Below are 26,336 nucleotides of genomic sequence, written 5' to 3'. Positions count from 1 at the left end.
CTGGAGTATACAATTTTGTATGAACTTTGTTTGTTTAAAAACAATAAATACCTATTTTTGTACAATTGCCTTGTATTATGCCTAAATATGAAAACATACATAATCATGTGAGACATGAACCACTGAGATGAAAACACAAGCCCTAGTCTAAGTCAAGAAATATTGAAGAAACCCACTTTTCTAAAATCAAAACAAATGCTGAGTGTCTGCTGAAGAGTACACAAGTAGAGTACTAGGACTACATGTTATCACTTTGCTATCAGTGACTCAGCACGTTCCTACTTTACGAGCATTTCTTGGCATTGTGAGATCACTGGCGAACTGTAGAAATCATCATGGGCGCACAGGAAACTGGAGAATAAAGCGATTAGGATAAACGGAAAACAGATAGTGTGGGTGACATTCTGGCAGTGTTCTTGTGACACCCCTATCCCCAGGCAGGATCTCTCAGGGGTCTCTGAGACGGGAGCATTTAAATCCCTCAGCTAATTAAAGTATTTTTGGAGGGCAGCTGGTGAAGGAGGATATTTTAAGAGTCTAAATAAAACTGTGATGTTTCCCATTTGTAAAGGTGCATGGAAAATTCGTATTAAATATATCTGTTCATTGGCAGGTGGAGGGAGGCCAGCTGCATGCCACGGTGGCGCCATGCCAGGCCTTGCGGGAGGGGGGGGGGGCTGGGTCGACTCTTTCCAGTTGCTCAGCACAGGTGGAGCAGCTGAGTGGAGAGAGCTCCCCAAACACATGGTCTGTCACTGCCAGTCGGGAGAAACACTGCTTTTCTCCAGCAGAATCCCAAACATGTCAAGCATGTCCCAAGGCACTCCAAACATGCGCAGGTTGTGGAGCAACTTGGCTGTCTGTTAGATGATTGGTAGAGTAGAAAGAGGAATGGCGATTGGATGCTGTGTTGGCACTGGCCGGCAATTAAATGTTTGTCAACTGTTTACTTGTACACTGTTTCACATATACGGCCATGGCAGCAATAGCCAGCTATGTACAGTACCTGCAACTGGAGAGGGTCAACCCCCTTTGACCAATGAAAATGACGTTTTTTTTCTTGTTATAACCACCACTCATTTAATAATAATAAAACATTTAAAAATCCATAAAGCGTGAACAAATAAAAATATCAATGTGCTAAATGTTAAATGTACATTGATTGCACATATTATGAATTGCTCTGTATAAGAGTGTCTGCCATCAGGGTTTCCCAAACTCGGTCCTGGGGCCCCCCCTTCGTGCACGTTTTGGTTTTTGCCCTAGGACTACACAGCTGATTCAAATAACCAAAGCTTGATGATGAGTTGGTTATTCAAATCAGCTGTGTAAGCCAGGGCAAAACCCAAAACGTGCACCCAGGGGGACACTGTGGTAAATGACTAAAATGTTAACATACACAGTAGGTGACGTAGTTGTGGGACTAAAACGACACCTGGAAGTTTCTAAGTTGGGGGAGAAATGGTATCTTGGGCCACAAAACCCATAACTTAGCAGGAAGCCCACGCAGAGCAGAGCTCATCGAGCCAGGCCAGTGTTTTCAGGAGGCCAGGTCCCGTGTGGCAGGGCTCTGGCACCACCGTCACAGCTCCCTGGGGTGTTGCTGGGGGATTTTAGTGGAGACTGACATGGCAGACGTATTTCTCAGCATATCCTGCCTGGAGCCGTCTCGGCCCATCCTTCACCTTTCTGACGCATTCAATTTATTCAAACATAATTATTTGCAGCAGGACACCGTGGACCCAGTCAATCATGGACAACTTCCAGTACTACTAACATTGTGGAGATCATTATGAATGTAACCGTATCAGAGGTTTGATAGAAACGTTGATCAGCCTTTACTGGACAGACCTAGAGGATGAGGACGATAGACAAACACAAGGCTCGGCTCCAGACGTGATCATGACCTCTGTCGCCGTTCTCCATGACGTCAGCTGACGCCACAGCGGCTCCGAACTATAGCCACTGTGACGCCACAAAAGACTCCTCTCACCCTATAAATACCCTGTAGTCAGGGAAAAAGAGGCATGGACCTGATACCCATACAGCAGCAGATGGGTCAAAAATAGAGGCAGTGGGGCTATTTCTGACCCAGTTGGAATTGGGTCTGGCCAAACTCTAGCTCCTGGGGTGGGCTGACAGGAGCCTCCAGTCCCTCTCAGGTCCCTGGCAAAGATGAGTGGAACCTAGAGAGTTTCCAATGCTCCGAGCGAGTGAGTTAGCTTTCTACAATTCCATAGAGCTGTGCCTCGTTGTTTCCCTTTGGAACAATCCCTGGGATTCGCCTACCAGTAACCCCCCCATACGGTTTCTCAGCTGCTGGGGATTTCACTCCCAACTCCACTTGTCCTGCTACTCTGCTGTATCGTATCAACTCCTGGGATGATTTGATAGCATAGAGGTCGAGGAGTTCCCGTCCATCGAGATAGAGAAGGTGCTTTGATATATTTGTCTAGAGCATTTATTTTGATCAGTTGGTGGTAGTGATGAGAATCTACTGTAGATTAGAGATTAGATAGTATTTTATGTGCATTGGATAAAACTAGTGACAGCTATCTCACGATAAATTCATGTCAAAGACCCAAAACCTCACAGAAATCATGAAAAGCACACGTATTCTAGAGAAGAGAGGTGAAGGAAGATAAATCAGTGATTTGTCTGTAAAATGTTTATTGACTGTTGAAGCACAACTGACTTTAAACAGAATAAAATTAGTCTGTATTTCCGTCAACAGACACAAATTAAAATGTATCGGTGTTGTATTTGAATATCAAGCTCTTGATAAAAGCTATTGCAAAAGTATTCAGGCCCCTTAGATTTCTACACATTGTATTGTGTTACAAAGTGGGATTCAAATGGATTTCATTGTAAATTTTTTGTCAACAATCTACACAAAATAATTGGTAATGTCAAAGTGGAAGAAAAATTATATATGAAAAAAAATATATATATACATTCATAGCTAAAATATAGTTGCTGCATAAGTATTTAGCCCATTTGTTTAGACAAGCCTAAATTAGTTCAGGAGTAAAATTTGGCCTAATAAATAAATAATTTGCATGGAATAATGGGGGTTGACATGATTTTTGAATGACTAACCCTTCCTCTGTCTCACCTACATACAACATCTCTAAGGTCCCTCAGTCAAGTATTGAATTTCAAGAACAGATTCAACTACAAAGACCAGGGAGCTTTTTGACAACCTCATAAAGAAGGGCAGTGATTGGTAGATGGGTAACAATAACAGATTAGACATTGTATAGCTCTGTAAGCATGGTCAAGCTAATAATTATGCTATGGATGATGTATTAAACCACCCAGACACATCAAAGATAGTCATCCTTCTAAACTGAGCTGCGGGACAGGGATGTCACCATGAGGCCATTGGTGATTTTAAAACAGCTACAGAGTTTAATGGCTGTGATGGGAAAACTAAGGAAGGATCAACAACATTGTAGTGACTCCACAATAATGACCTAAATGACAGTGAAAAGAAGAATACAAATATACAGAATAAAAATATTCCAAAATATGCATCGAAAGTAATAATGCAAAAACAAAATCAGCAAATGAATACACTTTTTGGCTTAAATGCAAAGCCTTTGGAGCAAATTCAACGCATCACTATGTAACTGCCTCCTTATTTTCAAGCATGGTGGTGGCTGCATCGTGGTATGGGTATGCTTGACATTGGCAAATATTGGGGAGTTTTTCAAGATAAAAACAAACGGGATGGAGAGAAGCACAGACAAAATCCTAGAGGAAAACCTTCTTCAGTCTGCTTTACACCAGATATTGGGAGATGAATTCACCTTTCAGCCGGACAATAACCTACAACCAAATCTACACTGGAGTTGCTTACCAAGAAGACAGTGAATGTTCCTGAGTGGCCAGTTTTGACTACAGTTTTGACTTAAATCTGCTATAAATTCTATGGCAAGACTTGAAAGTTGCTGCCATGATCCCCAACATTTTGACAGAGCTTGAGAATTGTTTAAAGAATAATGGGTAAATATTGCACAATTCAGATGTGCAAAGCTCTTATAGACTTATCCAAGAAGACTTACAGCTGTAATCGATGCCAAAGGTGTGTCTAACGTAAGGTGTTTCAAATGTATTGACTCAGGGAGCTGAATACTTATGCAACGACTATATTTTAGTTATTTAATTTGTATGAATAAAAAAATATATAGAATTCTTCTTCCACATTGACATTCCAGAGTGTTTTGTGTAGATTGTTGACAAAAAAATGGCAAATAAATCAATTTTAATCCCACTTTGTAACAAAATAAAATGTGAAGAAAACCTATGGATCTGAATAGGCACTATCTATTTTCAAACTGGTTTCCAATAGGCCGATGTGGCATGGGGTCATACAGTATCAGTCTATTGGAAAATCTGTATCAATGAAAAGTGTTAAAGATCATCTGGTAATAGATCCATTTAGAATACCACTGTAAATTAGGGATAGTACCTACAGCCTTTAGACAAAATAAGAATTCTATATCGTTACCAGATTTAAGATTTGGGATTAGCGAATGGGTCAAAGTTGACATTTTTCCAGTGTGTGTTGGCCTATGAGCACATCATGGACAGTACTACCTACATCCACATGTTGCCATGGCAACGTCATCAAAGCATGAGTGCATGCAAGCTCAGCTTGACTTCAGGGGATATCCAGCCGGGTCATATCTATATGGATATTAATACAAACGTTTAGGCCTATAAATACTGGATAACCTGTTTATAATAAGCATGCCACTACTCCATTGCTAGTATCATAGTAATACAATCCCAGTTGCCACTTATAGACAAAGTGGGGCTATTTTTAGTCTATCCAGCGGATGCTATCTGGCCTGGTGGGATATTTTTATGAACGACCTCAGCACAGCCTTGCACGGATTCGAATATGTGGAATATTTTCCACAGCGAGTGTTTATAAATATATCTTGCTCCTGTAGCTCCCTGACACACTGCATATGAATGCTGTGTTGCACTTGATACCAAAACCCTGCCACTATGCTGCTGTGGACTGGGGGTGGGGCGATTCAGGGGGTAGTTATATCTGTTCACTTGTTGTGGAAAAAAAGTCCTGCAGGCCTGAGCAGGTGCTGCTTGGTAACATTTAGAGGCTCGTTGAAATCAGCCAACTCCCCCGCCCTATTTTCCAACTGATATCTGAGATTTTTTTCGTCCTAGGGCTGCTTGCTCACAACATTCCCTTTCCATGCCCTGACCTTTAACCCCAAAGTTCAAGTTGTCCCATTATTCAAAGGAGTCCATCTTCAGAGTGCATAGCGATTGTAACTGTGAAACAGCTATATCATTTACAACATTTGATTAATGACCAGCCAACAGTAAAGGTATATGTTCCAAAAATGTTCCAAAATGATTTGGCTTGCCATGCTAATTATATTGTACTTACAAAACATTGTATTTATCAAAACATAAAAATAAAAAATGGTGCTTGAAAATTATAAATGATCATGAATCATCAATGATCTGAAATATAGTATCATTGGTAAAGATTATGAATATGTGTGTGCACTTTTGATGATAATCAATTGCAGCTTTGTTCAATGACATTGTTTCATATGAAAGCTCAACAGACAGAAGGGTATTTCTGCATGATCCCTCACTATCTTCTTGATTTAGTCTCTTTGCCTGTATGTGTGTGCTGCCATTCAGTAACACACGTTCTCTATGATATAATGGCAGAGGCCTGCACGACATCAGTGGCTGACCCATGCCTGGTTCCCAGGCCCCAGTATGGGGATGGATAGGGAGGGAAGGGGGTTCAAGGGCCATGTGTTTTGGGAACAGTAGAGCGCTGGACTACAATGGTGGTCGCTCAAGGGTGGAAGATTACATCGGTTGATGCACTCAAGATTAATAATCCCATATTTAATGGCAAGATGATAAAGTCATTATTTTTATAACATATTATTTCTATATTAAATTATTTGGTTGATTATGCAAAAACGTCAACGCTTTATTTCTTCATTATAAGGAAGGTCTATGTACTGTCACTTGTCATGTCTTTCTCTTGGGGTGAGTGAAGTGTTTTTTATTGACTGTTTTCACACACTATGACACCAGTCACCCTTAAAACCTGCAGACGTGAAACACAAACAGAGGATCTTAGAGATGACAACGGTTAATGAGGAGAATGTTTTCAACCAGTCTGAATAGTGTGTGTGGAGTTTGAAAGGTCTTTATAACCCAGCCTCAGTTATATTAACATAACACAACAAACTCCACCAATCCATAGCTCAATCAAAAGCATCCTCCAGTGTGGCCCATGTCACAGGGGCTGCCTTCTGCTCTGTTAAGACTGTGGTTAATTGGACCCGTTCACCTTGAGTAACTGATGTGTAGGACCGTCGTGTCCTTTTAAAGACTATCCCAGACTATAGCAACACCTCCACACTTGCTCAAAACACAAATGCCTAAACTTAACAGCTGGACAATCACTTATCCATTCACCTGGCACCCAGCTTCTGTCCCATATAGAAATGTAGACAATCACATTATCATTATTAATAGGGCCAGGGGGCTAATCACAAGCAAAAGAGAGAAATGATTGTTGGGTGAAGCGTTTACAGTTGTGACACCAGTCCAGGCCGCACCACAGAGTAAAGGTCTGATTGTGAGAGCAGTTTTGCTTCAGATGCCGCCCCCGGTCTCCAGACACCACACCGGTTTGGAGGGTCTGCATGCTTGCCCTCTGTCTTCCGTCACCTCGGTGCTGCAGTGTTGTCACAGAAGGTCCCTGTCGCCTTCCATTTAGAGCACCTCCAAAGACAGGCCTCTCCCTGGCAACCAGTGGTTGTTTACAGTCCTCTCGGGTCCACAGTGAGCTCGGGGTCTCCCATTCTCCTGTTGAAAAAGGCCCCCACTAAAGGAGATTGTCAGCCCTCTATTCACTACCAGTAATTATGCGCTGTACCCCATGTCTCACACCTCCCTGTGTACGCTACTTGTTACATACCAGCAGAAGACAGGGATCTTCTCCTGACAATACTCCTGATTAAAGTTAGTCTCTAATTTCAGTTCAAAGATCACAACGCAGTAAATACGTTACCCATTCAAGGTGAAGGTAGTAGTGGGGGTATCAAATGAAAAAAAAATCTAGCGACAACATAATATCAGGAAGGAAAAAAAGAGTGGGACGGGTCAGTGTTTTTATTGAGGGGAAAACAAATCTGCTACAAATACAATATCTTATTAAAGTTCAAACAGTGTTATAACTTAAATATCCACATTATGATGCTAACAAGCAACCATTGTTATTACTGGTATTATTACTATTTTTCAAGAATGCATAAATCACATTTAAACACACACAGGCCCTGACAGTAGGGCCAAAGCCCCATGGTGGGTATCTAGGGTACAGTGGCCCTGAAGGAAACTTCCTGGTTCCTGGTGTAGCTCAGTCCCCCCTGGGGAGGACAACATCAGCCTGTGTCTAGACTGAGTGACATTACATGACACTCCCAGGGCAGCCAAGTCCTGGGGGACACAGTCAGAGACACAGGCTCTGTCTTCTCTGATTGCTGTGATACCAGTCTTTATGAAAGTCTATTTCCTGTCAGCCTTACCAAGTTCAGAACAGACAGTCTCAGTAAGGCCCTCTTGACAAAAATGACCTAACAAAGTTCATACAAAATAGTTTCCTTTTTTTTCTGTCCCTGTTTTTGGTGTATGTCTCTGTTGCAGGTGGTCTATCAGTGTGTGACCTGCAACATTGAGTTTATTTTACAGAGATTGGACTGGTTCTGACCACAAGCAGGACCTCTGGGATGATGACATACAGTACAGTGAATTATGCGTGGATGCAACAATACACAGAGTGAAAAGTATACATTTCAGGTATACTCCATACAAAATCTACATGTTAGGCTACAGCTGTGCACATGAACGCTGATCTAAACATAAAATACCTTTAACCTTACAAACATTTATAAAATAGCATCATTATTAGGTAGTAAAAAGGCTGAGTAAATGATTCAATTAAAGATACGTAACAATTCCTTGCTGCCCCAGAAGAAACTCAGGATTTCTCATGGTGATGACAGTTTTTCTCTAATGGCCACCCCTGTCAATAATGTGCCAACCAGTAAAATACATTTAAACACCGAAAATATAACATGTCGATGTCTATCAAATAAGGATGCATTATCTCCAAGAACACTTTGACTAAGCTGAGAGTACATTTTTGTTTGTAACACTTTTGTACATCTGGGATGGTTTTCTCAGTCTGTTTTGCAATATATACCCATCTATAAAATATTAACGACACAGACAAATTGTCTGTACCATCCCAGTACACCAAAACATCACCATGTTATGACTGAGATAATACTTAACATTCCCTCTGCTCTTACACAAAAACAGCCACAACTTACATTATCATCCATCATGAAATGTACATATTGGAATGAAAATAATAATAATTACAATAAAAAAATTCTGCCCTTTTTCTAAATATATTTTATTATAGTGCAATATTTCAATGCATTCCCGTGGAAAATATATAACTTATTAAAAAAACGAATACATTCTCATTCGTAGTTACCACAGGGACCTAAACCTAAATGTTGCATTCTCTACCGTATGTACAATTCTCCTCGGAAACAAGGAAAAACACAAATGAACAGACCATTATACTTTTACTAGTCAGTCTAGTAACAAATAATCACAATACATAATATCTTCCTCCATTGCGCGCTATAAAATCTAACCAGTTTCCTATAAGGCATCCTTCATCAGAGTGAACCAAAACATGATCTTAAATCTCCATAAATCAATGCTAGCTCAACGGGTACACTACTACCTAAACATGGCTTATAATTTGGACATCTACTTGGGGGCAACATACTTTTATAATTGTATCCCTTTGATCAGTGCCTTTAAAGACATTTTTATCATATGATTGAATATGCAGCTGTTCTGCACATTTTTGTTTAAATCCAACTTTAATAATTACTGTGCTATCAGAAAGTGGATGTCTTTAACAAACCATTGGAACATAATGATTGTAACAGGACTGGAATGTGTATGGTATACTCAAACAGATTTTCACAGCTCTGACCAATGGGTTTTGGGGAGACCCCACTGAGACAGGAGCAGTGTGGATCCTGGAAGGTAAATGGCCTAGTAATATTGCACTGATTCTGTAGTGTAGCAATGTACACTTTTACATTTTACTATCAGACCAACATTGGTGTTCAAGACAATAATTAGCATAAAACTGGACTCTTATGGGGCAGCAACCAATTCCACCACAAGGATAGACTTATCCAACAATACTCACCTCATAATATTTCACTTCTTGCACTTCTCCTAGTGGGCACTAAACCAAACAGAATACTGTGCATGGGTATAAACTGACGGAGTAACACTGACTTAAATTACTATTGACTTGTGCCCGGCCTATTTTGAGACTGGGGTGCCCTCTTGTGTTTGAGACAGTGTATTACTCATAGGCCCTAAAATCCTGCTAACAACTGTTTGATGCCAGCAGTACAGTACCAATGGGTACTTTGAAAAAGGTGGTAAAACAACAAACACATCTCCAATACACATGTTTCTTATTATTAGTAAACCATTTGAAAACGGAAACATTTTCCAAAAATATATTTGATCTTGTTTGGTGCTTCATAAAAATATCAGCAGAGTAACAGCAGTGTGAAGAATAAATGCAGTACTATAATTATGTTTCCTAACTATGAAATAAGAACAATATATAGTTCAATTACGTAGAAAAATGTGACAAGTGCAAGTATTCACAAGAACTCTGAATACAAAAGGGGATAGTTTGTTTTGTAGTGTGTTGTTGTCGTGATGGGGATGTAAGAAGGACCTCACTCTCTGTGTTTAACTGGTCATGTCTAGACTGTCACCCAGCTGTAAGATTATCACACTGAGAATGAGGTCCAGCCATTCAACTGTAGTCCCTCTTAATCAAAAAGCCATCAAATGACGCACTTGAGAATAAACTTTAACAGAACTAATCTGTGGTACTTTTACCAGAACGTGTGTCATGTGACTCATCCTGGAGTTTGAAAACATTTCAGTTGAACAGTGAAAAATAAAGAGTAAAAGAAAATACCTTAAATCATTATTTTTGGAACCTTCATTCTTTCTGTAGAATAACAAAAATGTCCATGCTGCCCTCATTGTTTTGCATTGCAGTGGTTTTGAATTGCAACATTTATTGGAGGCCAAGCTCCCCTCCCCAGTATACAGGAAGTGAAGAGGCTGCTGCTGGCTGAGAGGATATGAGGTAATGGTAATGGAAATTGACGAGTTAAGCAGGTGAGCAGAGTGGATGAAGGGCCAGGTAGAGGATCAGGGACAGGGTTAGGAGATAAGCCCTCTGTAGCTCTCCCAGAGTGGGAGTCTAGGCCAAGTCCTTCCAAACTCTCCCAGTGAGGTGGCTGTGGACGGGGCTGGATATGGGGTGGATCCAGAGAAAGAAAGAGAGCTAGTGGGGTGTCAGGATGGAAGTCCGTCCCCAGACAGCAGAATGGGGGACTCAGAGGACTCTCAGTTCTCTGTCACGGAGAGAGCCAGGGCTGCCTGTAGTGCCGCCTCTTCATCGATACTGTAATCCTGCAAAGACAGAGTCAGACGGTCACTCACTTTAACATTTGATTTGACAGGACAGGGCCATGGCTGCCTGCAGTGATGACTCCTCGTCAATGCTGTAGTCCTGCAAACACAAAGTCACACAGTCAACCACTGAGTAAATAATGCCTGACACCAAATAAATAAAGCTTCTTTGAGATATGCAGTGCATTCATGTTACAGTACTAGGATTTTACAGTGACAGTACTAGGATATTACAGCGACAGTACTAGGACATTACAGCGACAGTACTAGGATATTACAGCGACAGTACTAGGATATTACAGCGACAGTACTAGGATATTACAGCGACAGTACTAGGATATTACAGCGACAGTACTAGGATATTACAGCGACAGTACTAGGATATTACAGCGACAGTACTAGGATATTACAGCGACAGTACTAGGATATTACAGCGACAGTACTAGGATATTACAGCGACAGTACTAGGATATTACAGCGACAGTACTAGGATATTACAGCGACAGTACTAGGATATTACAGCGACAGTACTAGGATATTACAGCGACAGTACTAGGATATTACAGCGACAGTACTAGGACATTACAGTTACAGTACTAGGATATTACAGTCACATTATTGGCAACAGAACAGCTCTAGGCCTATATCTAAAGAACAGACGACACAGAGCCCAGACCCCAACCCTTATCCTCACCACAAACGTGTCGTAGGAGAACTTGTGCCGGTGGAGCAGGTGCTGGAGGAAGTTGGAGCTCTTATAGCTGGGGTCCCCCCAAGGCATGGCTGAACATACAGGACACACCTGGAGGCACACCAACCAATCAACAACTCTGCCATTACCTCACCAGTACACCAAATCAGAATGCAGTAGAATCTCTGTTGGTTAAGGATGCACTCTCATGCAGTGACGTCAACGTTGCAGAACACTTCATATCAGCACATAAATGCTTGAGTAAATTCAGACTAGGACAGTGTACTTAGTACAGGCTAGGACAGTGTACTTAGTACAGGCTAGGACAGTGTACTTAGTACAGGCTAGGACAGTGTACTTAGTACAGGCTAGGACAGTGTACTTAGTACAGGCTAGGACAGTGTACTTAGTACAGGCTAGGACAGTGTACTTAGTACAGGCTAGGACAGTGTACTTAGTACAGGCTAGGACAGTGTACTTAGTACAGGCTAGGACAGTGTACTTAGTACAGGCTAGGACAGTGTACTTAGTACAGGCTAGGACAGTGTACTTAGTACAGGCTAGGACAGTGTACTTAGTACAGGCTAGGACAGTGTACTTAGTACAGGCTAGGACAGTGTACTTAGTACAGGCTAGGACAGTGTACTTAGTACAGGCTAGGACAGTGCACTTAGTTCAGGCTAGGACAGTGCACTTAGTTCAGGCTAGGACAGTGCACTTAGTTCAGGCTAGGACAGTGCACTTAGTTCAGGCTAGGACAGTGCACTTAGTTCAGGCTAGGACAGTGCACTTAGTTCAGGCTAGGACAGTGCACTTAGTTCAGACTAGGACAGTGTACTTAGTTCAGACTAGGACAGTGTACTTAGTTCAGACTAGGACAGTGTACTTAGTTCAGACTAGGACAGTGTACTTAGTTCAGACTAGGACAGTGTACTTAGTTCAGACTAGGACAGTGTACTTAGTTCAGACTAGGACAGTGTACTTAGTTCAGACTAGGACAGTGTACTTAGTTCAGACTAGGACAGTGTACTTAGTTCAGGGTATAACATAGCAGACTGACCACTTTGTTGGGATCGTTGCGGTGGTTCTCCATACAGTGTTTGACCAGCTCCTGTTGATCCAGATTGCGGGCTCCACAGAATGGGCATGCAAAGGTGGAGCGGTTTGGAATATTGCTGCAGGCGGGGAGAAAACACACGTTTAGTAGGAGCCATAATGGACACAACATGGGTATGCACACACAAATGTTGCCAGACACACACTGATGGTGTGTTGTGTGTGTGTGAATATAACCCCAAAGTCTGAGGCCCAGTTTCCAGACACTAGCAGGATGCCAATCATGTCCAGCAGCACACCTGGAAGGACAGCTGGTCAGTGTGGACATGAGGGTCAGAAAGCAATGTGCTGCAGTGACAGTTACGCTAGCCGACCCACACACCCGTAGAACAGGGTCCTTAGCAATGTGCTGCAGTGACAGTTACGCTAGCCGACCCACACACCCGTAGAACAGGGTCCTTAGCAATGTGCTGCAGTGACAGTTACGCTAGCCGACCCACACACCCGTAGAACAGGGTCCTTAGCAATGTGCTGCAGTGACAGTTACGCTAGCCGACCCACACACCCGTAGAACAGGGTCCTTAGCAATGTGCTGCAGTGACAGTTACGCTAGCCGACCCACACACCCGTAGAACAGGGTCCTTAGCAATGTGCTGCAGTGACAGTTACGCTAGCCGACCCACACACCCGTAGAACAGGGTCCTTAACAATGTGCTGCAGTGACAGTTACGCTAGCCGACCCACACACCCGTAGAACAGGGTCCTTAACAATGTGCTGCAGTGACAGTTACGCTAGCCGACCCACACACCCGTAGAACAGGGTCCTTAACAATGTGCTGCAGTGACAGTTACGCTAGCCGACCCACACACCCGTAGAACAGGGTCCTTAACAATGTGCTGCAGTGACAGTTACGCTAGCCGACCCACACACCCGTAGAACAGGGTCCTTAGCAATGTGCTGCAGTGACAGTTACGCTAGCCGACCCACACACCCGTAGAACAGGGTCCTTAGCAATGTGCTGCAGTGACAGTTACGCTAGCCGACCCACACACCCGTAGAACAGGGTCCTTAACAATGTGCTGCAGTGACAATTACGCTAGCCGACCCACACACCCGTAGAACAGGGTCCTTAGCAATGTGCTGCAGTGACAGTTACGCTAGCCGACCCACACACCCGTAGAACAGGGTCCTTAGCAATGTGCTGCAGTGACAGTTACGCTAGCCGACCCACACACCGTAGAACAGGGTCCTTAACAATGTGCTGCAGTGACAGTTACGCTAGCCGACCCACACACCCGTAGAACAGGGTCCTTAACAATGTGCTGCAGTGACAGTTACGCTAGCCGACCCACACACCCGTAGAACAGGGTCCTTAACAATGTGCTGCAGTGACAGTTACGCTAGCCGACCCACACACCCGTAGAACAGGGTCCTTAACAATGTGCTGCAGTGACAGTTACGCTAGCCGACCCACACACCCGTAGAACAGGGTCCTTAGCAATGTGCTGCAGTGATAGTTACGCTAGCCGACCCACACACCCGTAGAACAGGGTCCTTAGCAATGTGCTGCAGTGACAGTTACGCTAGCCGACCCACACACCGTAGAACAGGGTCCTTAACAATGTGCTGCAGTGACAGTTACGCTAGCCGACCCACACACCCGTAGAACAGGGTCCTTAACAATGTGCTGCAGTGACAGTTACGCTAGCCGACCCACACACCCGTAGAACAGGGTCCTTAACAATGTGCTGCAGTGACAGTTACGCTAGCCGACCCACACACCCGTAGAACAGGGTCCTTAGCAATGTGCTGCAGTGACAGTTACGCTAGCCGACCCACACACCCGTAGAACAGGGTCCTTAGCAATGGGCTGCAGTGACAGTTACGCTAGCCGACCCACACACCCGTAGAACAGGGTCCTTAACAATGTGTTCATTAACTCACTGCTCCATCAGCACCACAGCAAGACAACAAGGCCAATTCACACACGACCCTCCCCAGCTGACCAGGAGCAGCCCATCAGAGTGCCATCAGACATAGTGTTAACAGGTCTCTCAGGTAGGACACAGTCTACTGGCTAAAGGGAAATGTCTGTTTGAATTGCCGATAAAGGTGCACTCTGTAGAACAGCAGTCCTCAGAAAAACTCCATAAAATATACCAACCAAACATAATTTCAGCCTTGGGCAAAAAAAATAAAAAGTGACAGTTTAGTCAGAATAATGACTTTGTGACAAGTAGACAACACCAGCAGATGGTCCACTGTGTTCTCTGGGCCTTCGACTAGATGAGACTCTGCCTTTGTGGTGCTGGCAACATCGCCCAATTAAATTGTGTTTTGGAATGTGGTAAAAACAACAACCCTGAAAACCGAGAAAAGACACAAGATATGCTGTTCTGTGTTCACCCGTGAGTTCCAGATGGTCACTATGGACGTCACAGATCCTGATCACAGTACTCTTCCTCAGACTCTTCCTAGTAACTCAGTGCTTCTAGTACATGTTGGGAGTGGGACCTCTGGCTGAGTTGTTCACAGACCCTCCAGACACAAAGACCCTCCTGACAGACATACCCTCTAGTCTAGACAGAAGGACAGACAGACAGAGTGAGGCGTGTGATGTGACGTAAAAACAGAAAAAACACTGAAAGGGAGGGAATTAACAGATTTCTCTTTGTAGAGCTAAGTAACTGCCTTTTACCCACCCTCTCTCTCTGTACGTCATCAAAGGCAGAGTACATCTGCTTACAAACACACACAAACAAACGCACAGACACGCACGCACACTTGGAAGAGTGTAGATGGGCATTGATGCCCTGCTGCTCTGTGAAAATCAAAGGATGCCTATACCGGTACTGGCATTTGTAAGTAGGCATTTGTGTCTGGGGGTGTTTGTGTCTGTGTGTTCTTAAGGGAGAAGTGTTCATGTGTCAGCAGAAAAACACATCTCCTGAGTCCCTGAACATCAAAGGTATTCACAACAACCCAGAGAGCCAGGAACACCACAGGAGAGCATGACTCATACAAGACACACATGCATACTGCTGGGCTAAAATGTACTGGGAGTGTGGTTCTGCAGATCAATGCTAGGACAGAAATATTGACTCAAATCTGTTCAGTCTGTCCAAATGGACCCTGACGTCCCATGTCACACAGTGTCTGACGTGGCTTCCAGGAGCGACTGAGAGCCCCTCAGAGAGATTACCTGGGAATGGGCTGTGAAGTGGGGACCACAGGCACAAACTTTGGGCAGTTGGCCATCTGCTCCTGGACCTTTGCGCAAGAGGAGATGTGTGACCTCATTTTGACCAGAGACACCTGGAGCCCGCCAGTGGAGAGAGGAGGAGAGAGAGAGGGAGGGGGAGGACAGGAGGGAGATAAGGAACAGGAGAGCAAGACAGAGGTAGAGGAACAGGAGAGAGAGCGCAAGACATGCTATTAAGTGAATTAATGGGCAGGGAGAAATTTTGTGAGTGTATATGTGAGTGGTATTGTGTATCATCAAGTGTGCGTCTGTATAATATGTGTGTTGGACAGAGTGGCAGGCCATAGTAGTGTAGTACACCTTCTTACTGCAGCCCCGACAGGGGGCCTTGTAGTTGGACAGCTGTTTCTCCACACTGGAGGACTTGTCCACCTTCTTTGGGTCAAAAGGCATGCGGCACAGAGGGCAGAGGGGAGAGGTGACCTGGAGACAGGGCTGCAGACACTCCCCACAGAACCTAAACACAAACACACACACACACACGAGACAGTCAGTCGTTGCACTGGAACCAAATAATCAAATCTATACTCAGAAAAAGAGACTGACAATCGGGACATTAGTTGAATGATACGTAAAGTCTAAACACAAAGTGAATCAGAGCGTTTATTCGAAGCGAGTGTCCCGGAAAAATGTGTGTCATCTCAATGAGATGTGTTTGTGTGCTTTAATAACATTCTATGAACCTCTTCTCAAGGTTTGCCCGCACGGTGAACTCCAGTCAGTCAGTCTCATTCAGTGCCATTAGAGCAGTGGCCCGTTTGCAATCCACCACAGGGGCATTTCTCGGCCCCACCGTGGCCCAGTGCTGCCAGCGGTGCCCACATTGCTCAGAGTCGCCAGAGGAGATGATGATGGGTTGAATGCTGGGTCTGTCTGACTGTGAGTGATGCTGCCCCAGGAAATGGATACACTGAGTGATGGGCAGTCACCTCCCATGATGACATGAGTCAGCACTGCCAGGTAGGGCACCGTCAGCAAACAGAGGGCCCAGAGAGCTGGTCTTGGGCTGGCCGTGAAACCTCCCCTGACAAATGAGACAGGAGTTTATACTGCCAGAGTACTGAATCATTGCAGATTTTTACAGCGCAACCAGATTCTTTATGGCCCTGTCGGCCTGAAGGCAAGCGGGTAGGGTAGGGAAAGACTTCGTTTCCAGAGGACAAAAATGGTGCCCTTTGAACTTGACTGATTTCAACGTGTACTCTGAACTTGACCCAGTCTGTACTTCCTCTCACTGTAGCTAGCAGTTTAAGAGTGGCTAGTAGCACCCCAGAGCCGCACACCTGCTACTTCATTTGTTGCTTTGAAAGCACTTTCAGCAACTCTTTGCCCCATTAAAAACAACAAATCTTGTTGATCAAATTTTTTACTTAAAAAAAGTCAGACTACAGAGAAAAGCCAGGTGTGGAAAGAGAGAACATAACAATAACTGTTTCCTCGAAGCCCAAAAATAACCCCATCAAACCAGCTATATAGTAGAGAGCAGGAGAGCAGCCAGCCAAGCAGAGACCGAGGCGTGATGGTGAGCGGAGGAGAGGAGGCTATTGGAGAGGGACGGACTCCATCAGCTCATCCTAACAGCATCCACAGCACAGCCCGATCTTTACCTGGAGTCCTGGGGGTGGGTCTCCACGCAGTGAGAGGGAGGGTAAATGTGTCCATTATGTCCACAGAGGCCTGGCCTGCACAGCCACAGGTACTGATACAATACTGCCCACACAGAGCTCTAATTGAGCATGAAACGTCTCATCATTCAGAGAGAGAGGAGAAGAATATTATTAAAAGCAAATCAAATATTATTTGTCACATGTGCCGAATACAACAGGTGTAGTAGACCTTACAGTGAAATGCTTACTTTACGAGCCCCTAACCAACAATGTAGTTAAAATACAGATAAGAATAAGAGATAAAAGTAACAAATAATTAAAGAGCAGCAGTGAAATAACAATAGCGAGCCTACATACAGGGGGGTACCGATAAAGAGTCAATGTGCAGGGGCACCGGTTAGTTGAGGTAGTGTGTATATGTAGGTAGAGTTATTAAAGTGACTATGCATAGATGACAACAGAGAGTAGCAGTGGTGTAAAGGGGGGGTGAGAGGTGGGGGGTGGGGGGGGGGGGACTGCAAATAGTCTGGGTAGCCATTTGATGTTCAGGAGTCTTATGGCTTGGAGGGGTAGAAGCTGTTAAGAAGCCTCTTAGACCTAGACTTGGCGCTCTGGTACCGCTTGTCGTGCGGTAGCAGAGAGACCAGTCTATGACTAGGGTGGCTGGAGTCTTTGACAATTTTTAGGGCCTTTCACTGACACCGCCTGGTATAGAGGTCCTGGATGGCAGGAAACTTGGCCCCAGTGATGTACTAAGCCGTACGCACTACCCTCTGTAGTGCCTTGCTTTCGGAGACCGAGCAGTTGCCATACCAGGCAGTGATGCAACCAGTCAGGATGCTCTTGATGGTGCAGCTGTAGAACCTTTTGAGGATCTGAGGACCCATGCTAAATCTTTTCAGTCTCGTAATTGGGAATAGGTTTTGTCGTGCCCTCTTCACGACTGTCTTCGTGTGCTTGGACCATGTTAGTTTGTTGGTGATGTGGACACCAAGGAACTTGAAGCTCTCAACCTGCTCCACTGCAGCCCCGTCATTGAGAATGTTGGCGTACTCTGTCCTCTTTTTCTGTAGTCCACAATCATCTCCTTTGTCTTGATCACGTTGAGGGAGAGGTGGTTGTCCTGGCACCACACGGCCAGGTCTCCGACCTCCTCCCTATAGGCTGTCTCATCGTTGATCAGGCCTACCACTGTTGTGTCATCGGCAAATGTAATGATGGTGTTGGAGTCGTGCCTGGCTGTGTAGTCATGAGTAAACAGGGAGTACAGGAGGGGACTGAGCACGCAACCCTGAGGGGCGTGAAGAGCAAAGAGCTGAGGGGTCAGATATATAAGGAGCCAGGAGTCAAATGTCCCTGCATAGCCACAACCAGTCTTGGTTCTAACTTTGTGGGTCTACCACTGTTCTTCTCTTTCAGCTGGTGACCAGAACTCCCCGCTTGTGGAAGAAGCCATGCAATCCGCCCACAGGCAGGCTAATCAAGTGGCTAATAAACTCTTAACAACACAGTGGAGCGCTAAATAGCGTCAGGGGATGTCTATTAAAGTAATGGCACTGTGTTTCAGCACCTTAGTTATCACATTAGCATGGGCTTAGTTTCGATAGCTAAACATCTCTCACTTCACTCCATCCATATTCAACCAGCTACATGACCCATGTGACCTCCTCTGGAGTCACTTCCTAGTCACATAGGAAACCCCAAAACACAGCCAATCTTTTAGTCCAAATGTCATCTAGTCAAAACACGTTCAATATCCACAAGCTCGGTTTGTTTCCATCAACCAAACCACGCTGTAGAGCTGAGATCTGGATGAAGCCCAGCCTGTGTGTCTACATTAACATTCAAACATTCAAATATACTCATAATTAGGCCTAGTGAGTACGCCTAGACCTATTCTCAAGAGAGCCCGCAATACTTGGAAAGACATTTCTTTGGGAAATTATACATGAGTGTAGAGGCTGGTAATAATATTCTCTGGGGCTATCATTGCCTCGTATTCAAAAGGTATACTCAGCTTAGCCTAGGCTATAGAATTGCAGCACATCTCAATATCAGAGCAGTACAAGTCATTTGCCGTCCTTTTCTACTACCTTAATGAACCAATAGCATCATGAAAGATGTTGGCCAAATTATTGCTACAATGCTGACACTCGGATCCAACAACATAACATGTTACTGTGTGTGTGTGTGTGTGTGTGTGTGAGGCTCGGCTAGCATAAATGTCACTGGAGCACATTGCTTTCTGACCCTCATGTCGGAGTCAGTCGCTCCGTGGTGTTGTTCGAAGTGCGAGCCTGTGTCTATTTTGCAAAGTGTGGTGCCTATCAGGTTCACAGTCTGTCCTCATACCTATTCACGTTCCCAGACACTTCAGAAAACTTTCCCAAACACCTATTAATAGATCAATAAAACAGATAGGTGGGAGGAAGGGATTCAAACTTTTTTTGCAGCGCAAAAAGAGATCGTTTGGGGACCCGTTTGATCAGCTGAGATGTAGTAAAGCTCTCTGTCTGGACAGTGATGAAGGACTGTCTAGGGTTGATACCGTCTCAGACAATAGAGAAGCCAACTTGAGAGGAGTAGCATTGAACAAAGCACACATATTCAAACAGCACTGATGAATACTAAACGCCAACAGTGCTGAAACACCATCCTTTCGGTCTGTCACGCCGACAGACACACAAGTAAAGAGAGAGTACAGGACAGACAGAGCCTACGACAATGTCGAACGACAACGGTCTGCAGAGCATTCAGCGAGCAACAAGAGCCCCTTACAAATGCTCATCTGCCTCTAGATAACAGTATGAGGGGAAACGTATCTTCATATCAGTGAAATACAGATGTGTCCCAAGCACTCCAGCAGCAGCAGTCTTTCAAAATAAGCATCCAGACCTACTGTAGCCCAACTCTGGTGCGAAAGACGACTCAAAGGTGATCTTCAAGCATCGTCTGTCATCACTTAAAGATGCCCGGATTTAGCACCCTCCTATTAGATACTTGAATCACTTCCGCTGTACTTGACATTCAGACAGCAGGACGCCACCACCTGCAGGCTCACTCACGTTTGCACGTCTTGCGTCGAATTGAGCAGGGAATAAAGAAGGAGTTGTGGTCAAGTGTGTGGTGACATGGGAGTGACAAACACTCAAGGGTGAAAATGGGGTTGTTGAAATACTGTCCTGTACTGCCTAGTAGTGAACATTTTGGCCATGACCAATATGCTTCCTGAGTATTTACATAACATTCTCACCAATAGAATAAAGATAAGCAGTTGGCTAATAGTTAGAATATTACACAGGAATGTGATTATTAGGCTACCTAAGGAAGGTGTTAAAGGAGCAGGCGAGGAACGGCCTATTCCTCCAGGAGTAAAAGAGAGTCACCAAAGAGCACTTTTTTTTTTACACATAGATAGGCCCATCTCCCCATTATAGCTAGAGAGAGACAATGGCATCGTCTGCCGTCACAACGCAGCACACACCTGGCCCAAGGATACCGGGACGACTTGCTGATGAATATGGTTTATATAATGATGTATGGTGTTATAAGGAGAGAAGCTCCATAACTGTGTATATTTGATCTACCCTCTCCACTACCCTCTCCACCTCCCTCCCTGAAGAAATGAGGCAAGCTGACCATATTTCCTGTGCAGAGAAGGGAGAAGAAGCTTTCGTGGAGATATTTGCTGCCAATTCAGGAGCTGCAGAGGTAGGCTAATGAGAGCAAATGAAGCCAGGTGCTACTAGAACACAGACGCCTCAGGGTTGGCTCCTCACCATCTGCACCTCAGCTCAGTTCAATCTACTTCTCAGAACTACAGTAAAGTAGACACCGCAGAGCATAGAGGAGCAGTAGGAACTCATGGTTGTTTCCCCCCTGAACAGACACAGGCTTCCTCAAATAAGCGGATTTAACAGAGCAGAGAGGGTATGAGTTTGCGAGGGTATTTCACACATTCAGCAAGTTTGACATGCCAGAACATCTTTACATGTGACTTTCAGAAGCTTTGTTCTCAGTTGAAATGAGGCTCTTCTCACACGCCGTCAGATGGGCTTGTCACTGTAACGTCACAGGACAGAATTAAAGACTTGACAGCACCGAAAACCATCAGCAGAAATGAGTGAATCTATAGAGCTAGCCTGTATAAGCTCTTGCAGTATCAAAGGAGACTACTACCCATCCCAGTCAAACCCCTTGCTTATACATCCCCTGCCTGTACATTGAAACACATATACTCCCTCTCCGGCCTCTAGGTCACCAGGCTGCTTGTTATGGCGCACACCTGTCACCATCGTTACGTACACTAGCGCGTCATCAGACTCACCTGGACTCCATCACCTCCCTGATTACCTTCCCTATATATGTCACTCCCTTTGGTTCCTTCCCAGGCATTATTGTTTCAGGTTCCTGTCTGTGAGTTGTTCATGTTTTGTAATACATTTCATTTATTTATTAAATGATTCACTCCCTGAACTTGCTTCCCGACTCCCAGCAGACACGTTATAGAATAACGCCTCGCTTAAGGGAAGCATCAGGGAGTGTTTTTTTGTGTGTTGGAGGTGAAGTTGGGTCCAGGTGGCAGTACCAGAGCTACCGGGCAGTCCTCAGCTGGCTCGTCGGGCTCTCACGCTTCAGCCGGCTCGTCGGGCTCTCACGCTTCAGCCGGTTTGTCAGACTCTCACGTACAAGCTGGCTCGTCGGCCTCCTACGCATCAGCCAGGCTCTTCAGGCTCTCACGCCTCAGCCGGCTCTTCAGGCTCTCACGCCTCAGCCGGCTCTTCAGGCTCTCACGCCTCAGCCGGCTCTTCAGGCTCTCACGCCTCAGCCGGCTCTTCAGGCTCTCACGCCTCAGCCGGCTCTTCAGGCTCTCACGCCTCAGCCGGCTCTTCAGGCTCTCACGCCTCAGCCGGCTCTTCAGGCTCTCACGCCTCAGCCGGCTCTTCAGGCTCTCACGCCTCAGCCGGCTCTTCAGGCTCTCACGCCTCAGCCGGCTCTTCAGGCTCTCACGCCTCAGCCGGCTCTTCAGGCTCTCACGCCTCAGCCGGCTCTTCAGGCTCTCACGCCTCAGCCGGCTCTTCAGGCTCTCACGCCTCAGCCGGTTCGTCTGATCCGCTCCTGATCACCAGGATCGTCCCCGTGGTCGGCGTCCTGCGGGGCGGTACTGTCACGTATACTCCCTCTCTGGCCTCTAAGTCACCGGGCTGCTTGCTTGTTATGGTGCACACCTGTCACCATCGTTACGTGCACTAGCGCGTCATCAGACTCACCTGGACTCCATCACCTCCCTGATTACCTTCCCTACATTACGAGTGATTACCGTCACTCGCTTTGGTTCCTTCCCCAGGCGTTTCTGTTTCGGTTTCCGGGCTGTGCGTTGTTCGTGTTTTGTAATATGTTTCATTTATTTATTCAATGATTCACTCCCTGAACTTGCTTCCCGACTCCCAGCGTTACACATGGCTTACGTGACACACCACTGTTAGAGGGGGTGGGGGCGAGGACAGTTTGTTTTGACATGACACACCTTAAGGTTCTCTCAGCTGGACATCCTCTGAATGCACCGTCACACCAAAGTCTCTGTCTCTCAACGCAGAGGAAAAAGCTGAGCGCCACACATGTGCTTTTAACTGCCTCTGCGAGTTATTTTGTTTCACGACAACAGGCTTGGGGTCGTCCCCTTCAATGTGCAAGAGACTCGCTCCCATGGATCTTACAATATAGCCCAGTAGACTGTAGTTCAATGTACATCATAGTGTGAGCACTAGGAATGAAAATCCAGCAGTAGGCTAGGTTGTGAAACAAACACATTTTTCACAGAGAGGAAGCCAAGAACAACAGTCCCAGTTCTCAGTAATGGCTTAAAAATAGTCCCACGCTCTTTGTAAAAGAACCAAGATTGATCTGAGGACATTAAAGGACTGTTTCTGCAAATTACTGTCTGCATGAGAGGCAAAGCAAACCCCTCAATTCTGACACTGTACTGAGAGAACTAAATGAAAGACATTTAAGTCAGGCTTTCAGGCTACGACCCACCCACACAGGAAGGTTCCGCTAAAAGTATCCTGATGTAACAACACAAAGTACATGATCAGTTTTCTGCCAGTTTGCAATGCCAATCGTGCTTGGCAACAGTCTTTAGTAGTCTACTGTTGTTTTGTTGTTGTAACTACAATAGTTACACATTATCTTGCCCTTTCCAACAGACCCATTTAGCAGAGTGGGGAGCTGATTAGCCAATATGGCTTTCCAGAGGAAACAGACTTCAAACCCACTGTGTGACAGTGGGCTCCATGCCAACGCCACAGGAGGCAAAGCAGGTGCATGAGTCTGTGTGTATGTGGCTGTGTGCGAGAGAGACTGCATGCTTAAGCAATGCGTGCATACAGTAGTGTTGGAGGTAGAATGTAGTGAGTGGTCTCCTCCATGGCCTGAGAAAGCAGTAAGAGGCTCTCATGTGAGACCTTTGTTCAATCTCCCCAGCAGCAGCTCGGCTAGAGCAGTGGAGAGAGAATGGAACGAGAGACACAGAAAGGTACGCCGGCACGCTGCATAGCTGAGCGTGAGAAGATAAGAATGCAGAACAACCTTGAGGGAATAAAAGCTCCCGTTTTGCTCCTTTCCTCCCTCTGCCTCACTCCCTCACTCAATAAGCAAACTTCCTCAAATCACCCAAGATGAGGGAGGTGGGGGATGGGTAGGAGTCAGGCTGCCAAGTCTGCCTTGGGTTCAGCCCACTAACAATGCCACGTGAGGAAGAGAGGGATGGAGGGAGAGAGATACAGAAAGAGAAGAGTAGACGAGGGATGAAGCTTAGGTAAATGCTTTGAGCAGGTGTGTTACAGACAAAAAAGATGTAAGTCAGACAGACATCAGAGCCCAGTCTTTAAATGAGCAGCCATATTAAAGCTCCCATTGTCACACAAATAAAATCCTAAAAAAGGGCAGGAGGAACGGTTTGTTAGCCGAGTGACAATGCGTCAGCTTCAAGTCAACCATACACATTCATTCCTGTCGACACACAGAAGGTTTCAAAAAGGAAGAATAGAAGGGAGCCGTTTTCAAAACGCCAGTAATCTTCAGTGATGACAGCAGAAGAATGGACATCAAGTTGCCCTCAAAAAGAAGATTTTAGAATGGACTACATCTAGACTTTTTCAGTGTAACTGCTAGTAATGCAATTCACAGGAGGCAACAAAAACACAGGCAGCGTTACTTAGGCTACAGCCCTACAAAGATGTTCACTAATGTTCAGTTTAGGGAAACTAGGCAATAATTGGTCAATAACTGGTGGTGGCTCCTCAAAATAGCTTTTTTTAAACTCATTCCAAACGGCTTATACAACTGGAGAGCTTTCAGACTCCTTGGTTTCCAATAATCAACCTTGTGGTGTGTGTTCTTACTTTAAAAAAACAAACATGTGTGGACAAACGATTATAACAATTAGTCTTATTGAGGCATATTAATGCCATGTTCTCAACCTAACTTTTACAACCACTATTCAGCGAGCTTCCCTTCACAGCTGCAGACTTTTCATGTACATTTGAAATGTGAATTGATCACAGTCAGAAAATGGTGCAGGCAGAAGCTCTGCTCAATGTACCAGAGGCAGCACCTCACAGATCAAAAGGCAACTCTCATGTGCCACACAGAGGTTACATTACCCACGTGCCCGAAGCCTAGTCAAGGACATTGTGGGAAGCTTATGGTCGAACGCAGTGGTGGGAAAACAAACATTGGTGGGAAAACAAACATGGGGGGGGGGGAAACATAAATAACTCAGCTTCTTCTCTGACTGAGTGCTAAAACTCTACACACTAATGAAAGATCAAACAATGCAATGAGCATCATGAGAATCCAAAACATCCCATTCAACATTTTAATATGTCTGTTTCCACATATCCTAGTGCTGGCTAAAAGTATACAAAACGGTCTTCCTCTTTTCGACAACACGTCTCATTTTAGCCTAGGCAGCCGATCGTGGGCACCATCTAGCGCCTACTATCGGCTGCCTAGGCTAATCTAATTTCTGTTGAGTTAGCCGTTAGACACGCATTTCCTCTGTCTGTAGCTATTATGTCTTTATTCTTAAAAAGCTATTGTCCAACATTTCTCATCAAATCGGCAAATAGCCTAGTTAGTATTTCACGTCGATACTGCGTTTCGGGAAGCACTGAACTACCACCTAGCCCGCTTTGTTCTACTGTCTGAGCTCCCTTGCATTCCCTTTGGCAAGTTGGCATCCATGGAAAAACGAAAACATTATCCCTATCCCAGTATCAATGCAATTTTTTCTATCATAGATATGGATTTTTTGCTGTGAATCATAAGCATTTTATAACAAAACCGTTACTTTAAGTGACAAGCTAAAATGAGCTTGACAGCTCTATCTGCGGACTGATAAGTGACAACAACCAATACAAATATTATGAGAGAATATATGCTATACTGTATACAATAGCACGTTGTTGTTTTGTAAGTGAGATACATTTGTCTGAGAAGCAAGAGATCACATATCCGTCAACTTACGTGTGGGCACAGCTTCCAATGGTGACAGGTTTATGATACACCTCCAGGCAAATTGGGCAGGAGAACTGGCTCTCGAGGCTCTCGCCAGTGGCAGCTGCAGCTGCCCCGTTTTGTTGGTGCTGCCTGAGCTGATGAGTAGCCGACACAAAACTGCGAAACATCGCCATCATGAACGAGGATCTTGCTCGCACTTCGTTCTCGACTATAACTACCTGGGAGTATTCACATCGAGTATTTACATCAATTGTACACGATGGACATCCTTCGTGTGAATAACGCGTATGAATAAAGCTATCCAACCTATGTATTGTTTGTGTAAAATAATTTTGCTAACATTAGACACTAGATCAGTCCGCTACACAAGCGCTCAAGAGAACGCGCCGAAGCACGAAAGAAGTAAACATTACAAGACAGTGCTGGTTGACGAGAGGACAAAAGCAGGGCGCTGAGCAGATTATTCGATCTTCAAATCATTTTGATTACAAACAACTGACCAAAATATATCCAGATCATTAAAAGATCAGGGAATTTTCGCAATTGCTAGTTCAGGGCGACTCTCACGAACAAGCCGTA

The 26,336-nt window shown here is 44.9% G+C and overlaps 1 protein-coding gene across 2 annotated transcripts; it reads right to left on the bottom strand.

The window, feature by feature from the left end:
* Window positions 1-7,170: 7,170 nt before the first annotated feature.
* LOC129854342 (E3 ubiquitin-protein ligase RNF166) lies at window positions 7,171-26,335 on the bottom strand. 2 transcript variants are annotated; one of them, XM_055921284.1, is made up of 6 exons: window positions 25,764-26,335; window positions 15,928-16,084; window positions 15,568-15,680; window positions 12,369-12,483; window positions 11,312-11,419; window positions 7,171-10,717 (listed from the first exon to the last, which is right to left on the bottom strand). In XM_055921284.1, exons 1-6 carry the CDS (start codon window positions 25,931-25,933, stop codon window positions 10,649-10,651), a joined length of 732 nt encoding a protein of 243 aa, XP_055777259.1. In that variant the 5' UTR covers window positions 25,934-26,335; the 3' UTR covers window positions 7,171-10,648. The 2 variants fall into 2 exon arrangements, with proteins under 2 accessions (XP_055777259.1, XP_055777260.1); XM_055921285.1 differs by having other exon boundaries at window positions 7,171-10,617.
* Window position 26,336: the final 1 nt, after the last annotated feature.

Source organism: Salvelinus fontinalis, chromosome 4, assembly GCF_029448725.1.
Source record: "Salvelinus fontinalis isolate EN_2023a chromosome 4, ASM2944872v1, whole genome shotgun sequence".
Taxonomy (NCBI): domain Eukaryota; kingdom Metazoa; phylum Chordata; class Actinopteri; order Salmoniformes; family Salmonidae; genus Salvelinus; species Salvelinus fontinalis.
The sequence above is the reverse complement of the archived record's forward strand: the minus strand, read 5'-3'. Positions and strand labels throughout refer to the sequence as shown.

Bases quoted from the DNA above. Each gene is read 5' to 3' on its own strand.
- LOC129854342 (XM_055921284.1), bottom strand. From the start codon at position 25,933: ATGATGGCGATGTTTCGCAGTTTTGTGTCGGCTACTCATCAGCTCAGG. The intron at 12,484-15,567 runs GTAATCTCTCTG...CCCCGCCTGCAG, and splicing joins ACTTCACAGCCCATTCCCAG to CAATATTCCAAACCGCTCCA. The intron at 11,420-12,368 runs GTCAGTCTGCTA...GTGTGCCTCCAG, and splicing joins GCAACGATCCCAACAAAGTG to GTGTGTCCTGTATGTTCAGC.